The sequence below is a fragment of the Embiotoca jacksoni genome, unplaced genomic scaffold, assembly GCF_022577435.1.
Source record: "Embiotoca jacksoni isolate LCO1_2020_lvr unplaced genomic scaffold, fEmbJac1.0.p SCAF_5, whole genome shotgun sequence".
Taxonomy (NCBI): domain Eukaryota; kingdom Metazoa; phylum Chordata; class Actinopteri; family Embiotocidae; genus Embiotoca; species Embiotoca jacksoni.
The window spans coordinates 7,632,344-7,643,199 of record NW_027185403.1 but is presented as its reverse complement, the minus strand read 5'-3'; the positions used below and the strand labels follow the sequence as shown (position 1 = coordinate 7,643,199).

General features: G+C 42.4%; 2 protein-coding genes across 2 annotated transcripts; one reads left to right on the top strand and one right to left on the bottom strand.

The window, feature by feature from the left end:
• Positions 1-625: 625 nt before the first annotated feature.
• On the bottom strand, positions 626-6,064 carry ints5 (integrator complex subunit 5). Its single transcript, XM_069171641.1, has 4 exons — positions 5,863-6,064; positions 4,324-4,576; positions 2,201-4,177; positions 626-1,825 (listed from the first exon to the last, which is right to left on the bottom strand). Exons 1-4 carry the CDS (start codon positions 5,955-5,957, stop codon positions 1,106-1,108), a joined length of 3,045 nt encoding a protein of 1,014 aa, XP_069027742.1. The 5' UTR covers positions 5,958-6,064; the 3' UTR covers positions 626-1,105.
• A 680-nt stretch (positions 6,065-6,744) lies between these two features.
• LOC138211005 (phospholipase A and acyltransferase 3-like) lies at positions 6,745-10,211 on the top strand. The gene is made up of 5 exons (XM_069170487.1): positions 6,745-6,834; positions 7,585-7,616; positions 7,854-7,962; positions 8,196-8,464; positions 9,394-10,211. The coding sequence occupies exons 2-5, from the start codon at positions 7,602-7,604 to the stop codon at positions 9,514-9,516; spliced, it is 516 nt and encodes a 171-aa protein (XP_069026588.1). The 5' UTR covers positions 6,745-6,834; positions 7,585-7,601; the 3' UTR covers positions 9,517-10,211.
• Positions 10,212-10,856: the final 645 nt, after the last annotated feature.

Below are 10,856 nucleotides of genomic sequence, written 5' to 3'. Positions count from 1 at the left end.
ACATTTATTTAGTCTCGGCAGCTTATGAGAAATGTCCTGTTTTGCATTATTTAAATATCACTCTTGCTGTGATGGGCTCACAATAAAGTTACCTTGAGTCCTGATCGTGTTTAGGTTTTGATTACTGAAAGCAGGGGTCCCCAGCTTGAGTTAAACTTCACCAAGGGGTCCCCAGATGATCGATTTGTGTAACAAAATGATTATTAATTATTCTAATTTAAACCCTTTTTGGCTCTTCAGGCCTCCAAGTCCTTCAGTCTGAGAAGAAAAGCTTCCCTTTTTCAGTTGACGTGCCACACTTAAAACTGTAACCTGTCAAATAGAGTTAGAAGGTAACATCTATCATATTATTTTAATTGGCTGCAAATGAAAACTAACTTTATTTTTCTTTGTCTGCTATTTTCTATTTGTGTTGTCCTGTTTGGAACGAGTAATGCTGCCGCCCTGACTACATCTCCCCTGAAACAGAGGTTGCTAACCTCAGTGGGACTTATCTGGTAATGGAGAGGTTAATTAAAAATTTAAAAAAATACAAACTCCCCTGCAAGTTGGTACTTTGCATGAAGGAGGGACAAAGAAAAAAAAAACACATTGTAATGATAATTTTTGATCTTTACTTTTTAAGCGTCAACAAGGATGCTGCATTCAAGGAGCTTTCTAGGACCAAATGAGTATTTATTTTGTTAAGTGGTTGAAATGACAGGTTGTGGGATGTAAGGCATTTTTGTAGCAACAATTTTCAGAACATGAACAATCTGGAAAAGATGCATAACAATCTACAAATGATTCAGCAGAATTTGGTTGTATTTTCCAACCAAAATAACACATTAAGGCTCCATTGTGTGTAGAGCAGATTCTGTATTAACAAAATATACACGTGCCATAAATTTATTTCTCACAGTAACTAGTTAAAAATGTATCAAGTCTAAAAATAAGGTACAAAAGGTACACACATACACATACACATAGCTCTACTTGTATGAAACTGAACTACAGTGACAGCAACTTTGCAGTCCACTCTTAGAGCAATGTAACGCAGTATTTCCTCTAATTTAGTCTTTTTTTTAATTCCACCTGCTCATCACAGTTTTTTTCTCACTACCTTTCAGAGCTGGAAGCGCCAGCAGAGGTGTCCCAGTCTGTCAATGTTTTTATGGAGGACGCTGTGAATTGGTGCCACGTATCTCGCCACATCACCGTCCCGTGAGAAATCTCTGCAGAACAAGCCCTTCTCTGAGCTGAAGACAAACTTCTGGGGCATGGGCCCGTTGCCCCTCACGTACTCCCACACAGCCAGGAGTAGCAGCCGTACCTCGAAGGGAGTTAGGTGGGGGAAAGCTTCGTGGACGTTGGCCAGCACAGGAGGCAGCAGTTGGCCCTCTCCCATGCAGGACACCAGAATGCAGGAGGCCTGGAGGTGCCACGAGGAGTCTGTGGATGACACTTCGCGGGATGCCTCCCAGTGGGCTAGCAGAGTGGCCAGCAGGCCTCTGAGGACAGCTGAGCAGTAGCAGAGAGCCGGGCGTCCTGCCGCCACCACCTGCAGCAGAGAGAAGAGCACCGGATGGGCCTCGAAGCAACGTCGAATGTGGATGTCTCGCTCCACCGTGGTGCGGGCGTGCTCCTCTGGGGGCCACGACAGCTCTCCGTTGGCCACATCCGGACAGACGTTTTCCACCAGTGTGACTGCGACAACCTTAGCAGCTTCTGCATTGATGGGTGGCGGTTCGTCAGGGTCGGACGGTGAGCGTGATCCGTTGACAGAGCCGCTGAGACCGGAGGAGCTGCAACACTGGACGACAACAGCCAGCAGAGTCTGGACGTTCTACAGAGAGAAGAAAGGAAAATTCTGTGTTTTCTGCTGCTTGATGACTACACTTTTTAAACAATTTCTTCTATCTTTGATCATTTTTAGGTGTAGTTGCAGGTATCAATAACAAGCACAAACAATTATATGCATTTCTGTGTATTTGCAATATCCATAATTTACTTGAGCCACCCACTAATATTTTTGTATTTTTTTTTTTTTTTTCCCATCAAATGTTTTCTGGAGTTTCAAGTTCAAACTGACTGAAAAGACTACTGAAATTATATATTCATGACCTACTGTTCATAGAAAATCACTTCCCTAATTGGTTTATGCTGTAGCTTTGATTGCACTGCTGTAATATGTAAACTGTGCTCAGTTCTCATGACTCACCTGGATGACGCCTGATGGGTCAGGCACCTGTGTGGCTGTGCGAACCTTCAGTCCCTTGCCAATCACCCCTGCGTGAAACACAGACCACACGCTCCCAGAAAAATTAACAGTGGTACCAAACCGACAGTTGGTATCGAGCAAAAAGCCTCCCAGGTCAGGGGACACAGACAGGGAAGCCACGGGGGCCCCAGACATGTCTGCGATCTGCCCTCCAAACAGGTCGGCGTTGCCTTTATGTAGCGCTCCCTCAACCAGCTGCTGGAGTACTGCCTTGAGAGTGAGAGGAGAGTACGCTGCAAACCGGGACAGGAGCATAACTGAGCAGTTCACAGCCTCTGCTGCCTGCCCTCCATCTCTACCCACCTTCCCTGCTTCTCCTCTCCGCCGCAGTGCCAGAAAGAAATGAGTCACGGCGGCACGGGAAAGCAAGAGCAAGTGTGCTGGGGAAGAGGTGCGAGGGAGTGGGCTACAAGAAAGGAGCCGCACTGCAGCATGAGATACAGCTGGGTCACCGTGGAGGAGGAGCGGGCTGAAATCATGAAGGTGTCCTGAGACCGCTGAGCCCAACTGGACAGCCATGGAAGACTGAGCACTTGCTGCCCCTCTTCTCTCCTCGTCCTGACTCTGGATGGCTGCAGCCAGGTTTAGCAGCAGCTGCCTGAGCTGCCGCGGCCCCAGGGTGTGCGTATGGATCTGGGCCACACAGCGGGCTACAGCGGCAGGAATGAGTCCTGCCATGCAGGAGGAGAGCGTGGTGTGGAGTTGCCAGGCCAGAGCCAGCTCCTCTGGGTTGCGGGCTTGGGTGAGCAGCTGGCAGAGAGCTTCGGTGGCTACGCTGGGACCCCCGTACACTGAAAGCAGACACAGCAGCTGGTGCAGCCAGAGATGACGCTTCCTCTCCAGTCGCAGTGTCTCAGCACACAGCTGACCTACATGAGACTGCAGCTCCTCCAAGAAGGGGATGACCCTCTGAGGCTGAGAGAACGCTGAGTGATGAGGGTTGCCTTCAGCGCCATCAGAGCGGTTGAAAACTAGTTTGTGGAGATGCAGGAGCAGCATCTGAAGGAGGCGGTCGCAACCTTCTCGGACTCCCTCATGAGGTGAGGGTGTTGGGCCAGAGATGATGACAGATGCTGGGGTCGCTGTGTCTGCTAGGAATCTAAGGACCCGGGCCCCTCCTGATGGGCTCTGGCTGATGAGGTGCACAGCCAGCCCCAGCATGTTGTCGAGCTCTTCTCTGGGGAAGCCCTGCAGCAGAGCCTGCAGCTGGAGCAGGACAGGTGGCCGTAAAAGCTCTACCAACTCTGCAGACACGGCACCAAAGAGGTTTGGGGACATTGCAGCCAGCTGCAGCAGAAATGGTACAGCAGCACGACGAAGTTGAGGAGAATTTTCCCAAGCGGTTGAGGAGGACGTGGGAGACAGAGGGCTTGACGGACTCAGACTCTCCTGAAACATCCTGAGCAATTCCTTCCGGATGCTGTCAGAGTGGTGTACTGCAAGGTGTCCGAGGATTCCCACCACTGAGCCAATTTTGGGCACTCTGCTGCCTTTCTCCGGTCCCATGACGAGTGGCCCTTGGTCCTTGGCGCCATGAGAGCAGAAGTCCTTCAGTCCACATGCCAGCACTCGGCTGATGATAGTACCCGGGAAGGCAGACCCAATGTGAGCCACCACCCAGTCAAAATGCGGGGAGTGTTGCACCGAGGTGTCCAACAGCGCATCCACACAGGCATCAGGGCACCAGGCCAGCATCGCGGCCAAACACTGGGAGTAGGCCTCCATGAGGGACCGGGTGGCAGCACAAGACATCCAGAGCTGCAGCAGCTCATTGAGGCTGGAGGAGTGGGGGGCCACCCTGCGTCCGGCGTGCTTGCTGCTCAGTTGGCCGAGTAAGTCCACAGCCCAGGTGGACACAAGAGGGGCCCAGGCTCGAGGGTTGAGACGGATGAACTCCGACAGCACGCCATGAACCTCCTACAGACAACCAAAATAATGAAATCAATTTTCCAAGAAATGAATTGACTCCACAATATAATAATCCACAAAGACTTGATCTGTAATGTTCTTTATTAACCTTTCAATGTACTCATCACGTTAGGCTTTTCAAAACACTGTCCTACCTGTATGATGTCCTCCAGGTTGGAGCTCACCCCAGAGCTGGCATTACCCTCCGTCTCCAGGTTGTGCAGAAAGGCGGACACGTGCTCATCGTACACGCCCCTCAGGTGCTCCAGCACGGCCCCTCGACAGGCCGGGACCGAGCGCAGAAGCCGCACAGCGCAGCGGGCGTGTTCCCGGACACTGAGCTTCCGTCCCTGAACGCTGTCAACGCCACTGATAAAGGACTTGATCTCCTGGGAGAGCTCCTGGGTGCTAGAGGAGGAAGAGGTGGAGGAGGAAGAGGATGTTGGACAGGATAAAGTTTAGCTTCCATAAGCTAGAACTGTTGAGGAAGAGGAATAAAAAAAAAAGAGCTATGTGCCTGTATGAGTGTGAAAAGAGACTGAAAAGACTTTCAGACTATCCATAGAGATTGATTTATACTAGTAGTAACATTAAAGAGGAAAAATATGTCAGGGCTACAACTAATGATCATTTACATTATCAATAAATCTGCATATTATTTTCTTGATTATTCACTTTGTCTATGATGTGAAAAAAAGTAGTGAATAATCCCCATTACAGCTTCACGGTGTCCAAACTCACATCCTTAAATTGTTTTGTTCATTTGAGGAAATATCTCACTTACTAATAGTATAATAAATACAGGTAACAACAACAACAACAACAACAAAAAACAAGCAGCTCATGTTCAGAAATGATTAACTGACATCAAAATATTTATCCATTAATATTCTTTTGATCCCCTTAAAAAACAGTCAGTTGGGATCAAATATATCAGAAAATGAATTCTCAACAATCAGGTGACTGATTAACCGTTTAAATGATTTATCAAGCAAAAATGACCAAATCTATCCTGTTTCCAGTTTGACAAATATCAGAACTTGCTGCTTCCCTAAGTTTCATACCTTCATAAACTCAATGTGTTTTAGTTTTTTGCTTTAAGTCAGACAAAGAATTCAGAACTATGAATTCATCTGCAATTTTTTTTAATTGATTAATCATTTAGTGTATTACTTAAAAAATATTCTAGATACCAAAGTGAGAGCTAGCAGACCAAAGCCCATACCATGTCATAAAACAGCAAATAATCAAACCTGAGAAACTCAACTATGTATAACTTATAATTTGAGATCAAAAATACTGCAGAATAACTTCAATCAAATAATCAATTAATAATTTCGGTTCAACTTGGAAATTATTCAGAATGAAAATAAGTCTAAATTGTGTGTAAAGTAAAAAAATAAAACATTTGCTGGACAGTACTTTGTAAATATTTGATTCCCTCCATCTGATATCATTTAAAATAATTTTTTTGAAATTATTCGGGACAAATAACCTGTTAAAAAAAAAAATCAAGTTTTACAGTGTAACCCTGAAGTCTGTCAACTTGAGGTGCTTGTACAGAACAGCATAATAATATACAAACTTCTGAGCCGCTCTTCTTTGTACAGTTAACTTTAACATGCAATAAAAACACGTAATAAGAGACTTTTCAGTGTGAATGTTTAAATCGGCTCAGCCGCCTCCCCACTCACCTCAGGGCATTTTGCGGTGTGACAGTGTGCGAGCTCTGCATCGCTTTCAGCGGACTCCCGTCAAAAACCACAGACATCGCTCGGTCGTTTAGCATTAAAGCGTCACATCAAATCCACCTCTCGACTTTGGAGATTCAACAAGAGCGATTGTGGAAGCTTTTTCTTATGTTCGCTTTACAATCTCAGGACAAAATACAACGGCCGTGCGCTGCAAAGCCGGAAGTTTAGACTTCTTCGCCGTTTTAAAAAGGAAACCCGACGCCGACTGATGACCTCACTGGCGACACCTAGCGGTTCCGGCTGTATCTATTCTTTATTTCGCATTGTTCTCCTTAGTACTGATTTTTTTTTTACATTGTTTGAGTACAATCAAGTAATAAATTAGGATAAAAAAAAAAAATAAAAAAAAAAAGGTGAAATTAATTAACTTTAAAAGTTGAATGTATAAAAATGACCATTACTAGATAAATATTGATGTAAAACAAACTAAATTGACAAAAAAAAGACATGACAATAATAAATAAATTAATAAAGGTTTTCAATTTTACCCTCTTTTATTCCATATAGCCTATTATGATACCGTCTTCTATTTCACAATTCAGGTGTTTTACAGAACAGAAAAGAAACAAACATATGATGATCTTTTGGAATATGATGCATTAAACTAAGCAGCAGTAAAGAATCAATGGTCAACTCAGTTACAAATCAGCTGTCTAGTCGAATCAAACAGTCCAGCACTACTTCTTAGTGAAACTGAAAATATTTTGTAGGGTGTTGTCGCAATTAAGAGTCCAGCAATACGTTTCATTGTAAGAGATATTGTTGTAGACAGGTTCACTTTAGGGAGTGTTTTGGAATGCTTTTATTGTGAAAGTCACGGGGCTCCCCAGCTGATCGCATCTAAAACAGCTGATCCTTCACTGGTAAGCTTTGGTGGCGTCTGTCAAATTAAAACGACGTAATCGTTAAAAGGTAAGAAGTAAATCCATTAAACCAACTACGTAAACTGAGCTGTAATGTTTCAGTGATGCCCCGGAGTGTCAGAGCTGATGTAATTTGGATGATGTAAACGCATCATCCAACATCCAATTGTTAATAACAACTAGCCTACGCGAGCTACTTTCAGCTATCATCGCTTCTTGCGGCTTATTTTGTTTGATAAAATCTTTTAAAATTGAATTAAAACCACTGAACCGAGTGAACAGTAGACACCAACTTGGTATTCATCGATCAGTTTTCCATTTTATTTATGTTTATTTTTGAACAACAACAGTCCAGCCTTCAGGAATCTTCAGAGTTTATTCAACTTAATCGGTGGATATGTAACCCAGTTACTGCTGAATTTCCAGGCGTTTCTATTATATTGTCCACTCCGTTTATATCAATCCTATAAGCACATATGAGGACAATATGCCCGACTCACATTACAAGGACTTGTCACACTTTTGTGGTGGCACAAAATTATAAATAAAGCAGTGCTACAGAAAGTGAAACCTGTTTACCAGAATAACTTGTATACAAGTTAGTAGAAATGGAAACTAAACCAGGGCCTTGGGAACATTAGTTTGTACACATTAAGGTGACAATGTATAGCTTGCAAGCTACAATTACCTATTCACCAGACCTGTACAGGCAAGAAAAATCTAAATATATTCTTAAAATTGATTCATATGATTTGAAGTGAAAAAAATATTATTTCTATTTATTATGTTGTGTTTACAGACCAAACAGACGCTGACATGGCCCCGACACTGGTGAGGAAATTATCACTAAATAATGCCTTTTTTTTCTGTTTCTATGATCTATTGTAGCAATTTTGTGTAATTATGCACTGAACAACATTTGTAGCCCGGGTATTATTTAATTTGCTTTGATTAAATCTGAGTCTTTGTTTAAAAAAAAAAAAAGATTACATCAGAGAGTGCAGTCATGTCCAATGTGCTGCAGTTGATGCCAAACACACCTTTTTTTTTTCTGTCTTCTGATCCAAGTATGATGAGAAGCCAGAGCCTGGTGACTTGATTGAGATCTTCCGGGGCACTTATCAGCACTGGGCTTTGTACATTGGCGATGGCTTCGTAGTTCACTTGGCACCACCCTGTGAGTCCACACACACACACACACACACTGACACACTGTCTAGACAGTTGCTCCCGAACCTTAACCCGTGGAACAGAAAGCAGCTTATTTTACAGCCAACACCCTCTGTGGCATGTTGTTTTTCAGACCAGAATATGAGATGAGGTGAACTGTTTGGTTAAACTGATGAACACAGAACATTTAATTTACAAACTCTTTAAAAGTGACCCCATTTTTCTCTGTTTTGCCCTCAGCTGAGGTCCCGGGTGCAGGCACCAGCAGTGTGATGTCTGTCCTGACCGAAAAGGCCATTGTTAAGAAAGAGGAGCTGTGGGACGTGGTGGGACCCAACGAGTGGAAAATCAACAACAGCCTGGACAACAAGTACAAACCTCGCCCGGTTAATGTCATTGTGAGGGAGGCCTGCGAGCTGGTGGGCAATGAGCTGCCGTACTGCATCATCAGGGGGAACTGTGAGCACTTTGCCAACGAGCTGCGCTACGGCAAGGCCGAGTCCCGTCAGGTATGTGGACGCACGCTCATCCTTTACATGCAAACACGCAGAAACAGTGGATCTCCACGGGGATTTAGAGCAGAGGCGCTAACATGAAGAAAAAAAAATGGATCGGGTCTCTATAATAGAGGAATACTGCAAAAGAGGATAAGCAGCAACAAATATCACAATGTCATCACACTGCTATAGTAAATTAAAGACGGAACAGTGGGGAAACTTTAGAGTACTACTAAAGTAGGGAGAGAAAGTTTAAAGGGGCACCAGGTAAAGTAAGGGATGATTATAGGTGGAGCCAAACTGTACACTGCTGCACTCACACGTTAAGAGTTACTCCACTCAAAATATTTTGAGGAAGCCTCTCTAAAAAGTTTTGTCCTTGTGCAGCACAGTGGCAGTGGTCACTTGTTTTGATTGAATGTTTTGCTGTGTAACATGTTTTTATTTTAAAACTTGGTTCACTGATAACAAGGTAATATATTCATGAATTAGCCTGGAACGACCAAGTTCTGGATGCATTTCAATCCTTTTCATTAGTGTTTTCACAATCAGGCAAATATTTAACAAGATGGAGACACACTCTGCATTTGTCTTAAGAAATGTTATAACATTGAATAATATGAACAAGCTATTGATATTCTTTTTTTGGAAATAGACATGGTGATCATGATAGCTACAATCACTTCAATAGCTGTTGTCGGTGAGGGGGAAAAATGATAATGTATTCATGTAAACTTTTTAAATCTCTGAGTACATAAGCTACATATCCGATACCCATTATGTTTGAATAAAAAAAATGAGAATATTAGTGGTACACAATCGTAAGCTACAAATGTTCTAATGTATGAGTGATGTATTTACCAGAGCTGTAGATCATTTGAATGAAGTTTTAAATGGACATCATGCTCACCATCTAAAAGATGTCCATTTCCTTCCTGCAGGTGCGTAAGGCCGGAGAAGTCGCCCTGGCGGCGGGCATGGCGGCAGTTCTGGGTTTGGGTTTCGTGGCTCTAGCAGGAGCTCTGTTTGGAGGCAGCAAAAAAGAAAACAAGAACACAGAGTGATTGAAGTCCGTGGTCGCCTGTTCAAGAGATTAATTAACAGATCACCAGCAAAGCCTAACCTGCACCTCTCTTGATCAGTCACAGATAATACTGCCTAATTTACACGCAGATATGTGTGATTTAGCAGGAAATCAATTTAATATCTACTTTGAAAACTCAACTTCACCTCTGTCTGTCCTTCAAGCTTTTCTTTTGGCTCGAAAAACAATGACGAGCTGGTTGGTTTGGGATCGAGGCCCTGGATTTTCTAGACTTTAAAAAATTCTACTGACAGCTCATCTTTTAAATGGTTTCCTCAAATTACCATGCCAAAATGAACTGTTTAAATGTTTTCATATGAAGTTAAGAAGATGACTGTTGACCTATTTTAGAGTGTGAAAGAGACGGGGCGTTTTCTATTTTTAAAACCTTTACCAAATTACAAAATTATTATAAAAATCATTCTGCCTATGAAGAAATATATAAATCAAATATGAATGGGTTTGAAGTCAAAATGGGAATAAACTAACACATAGATAGTACATATCCATTTATTTATATTCTAAATAATTTAGTTGCATTGCATGTGCTCTCTAAATAAGCTAATAGGATGGAAACATTTCTCTCAGAAATGTCATGGTACACCATTTTGTCTTCCTCATATGTTTAATTGTTTGTTAATATTTGTAATAAATAATAATTTGTGTGAATCCTGATGATAGTCCGCATTTGAAGAAGTAAGTCTCAGTAACAGTGCAAATGAAAGATAATAATACTCCACTACAAGCATGCAAATGTTTGTTTTTCAAAGTACAAGTGATATCAACAAAATATAGTTAAGTATACAATATATAAATATACATTACTTAAAAAATTGTTTTAGTTAAAATTGCTGCATGGCTAGCTGCTCAATATAATTTGCCCCACAGTAATAAATTACAATATGATCATTTAGAATTAATAAATCAAGCAATACTCTTAGGGGAAACGTAAGATCTGAAAACCCTGAGAGCATTGTGGTGTAGGGAGGTCATGAGTCTGTTTATGTGCTCATCAATCAGCTGGGATGTACAGTATCCTGCTGCTACATGTGACAGTCACATGATGGCAGCACTGACATCAGTTTGCCTTTGATCTACACAGTCCAATCGAATGCTCAGTTTTGACTTCAGTAAATCTTCAGTAAGGAATCTCTTTAGTATCTTCACAGAAGGGACATTCTTTATTGACTTAATTTGTACTAGTGTTAACTACATTAGTTATAGCCAAGTGTACATTATTATTATTATTACATAACTGTGTTAGAGAAGCACTGAATCTCCTTTTCTTTAAATGTTTGCTTTGTTTCCCCAAAACCAAAT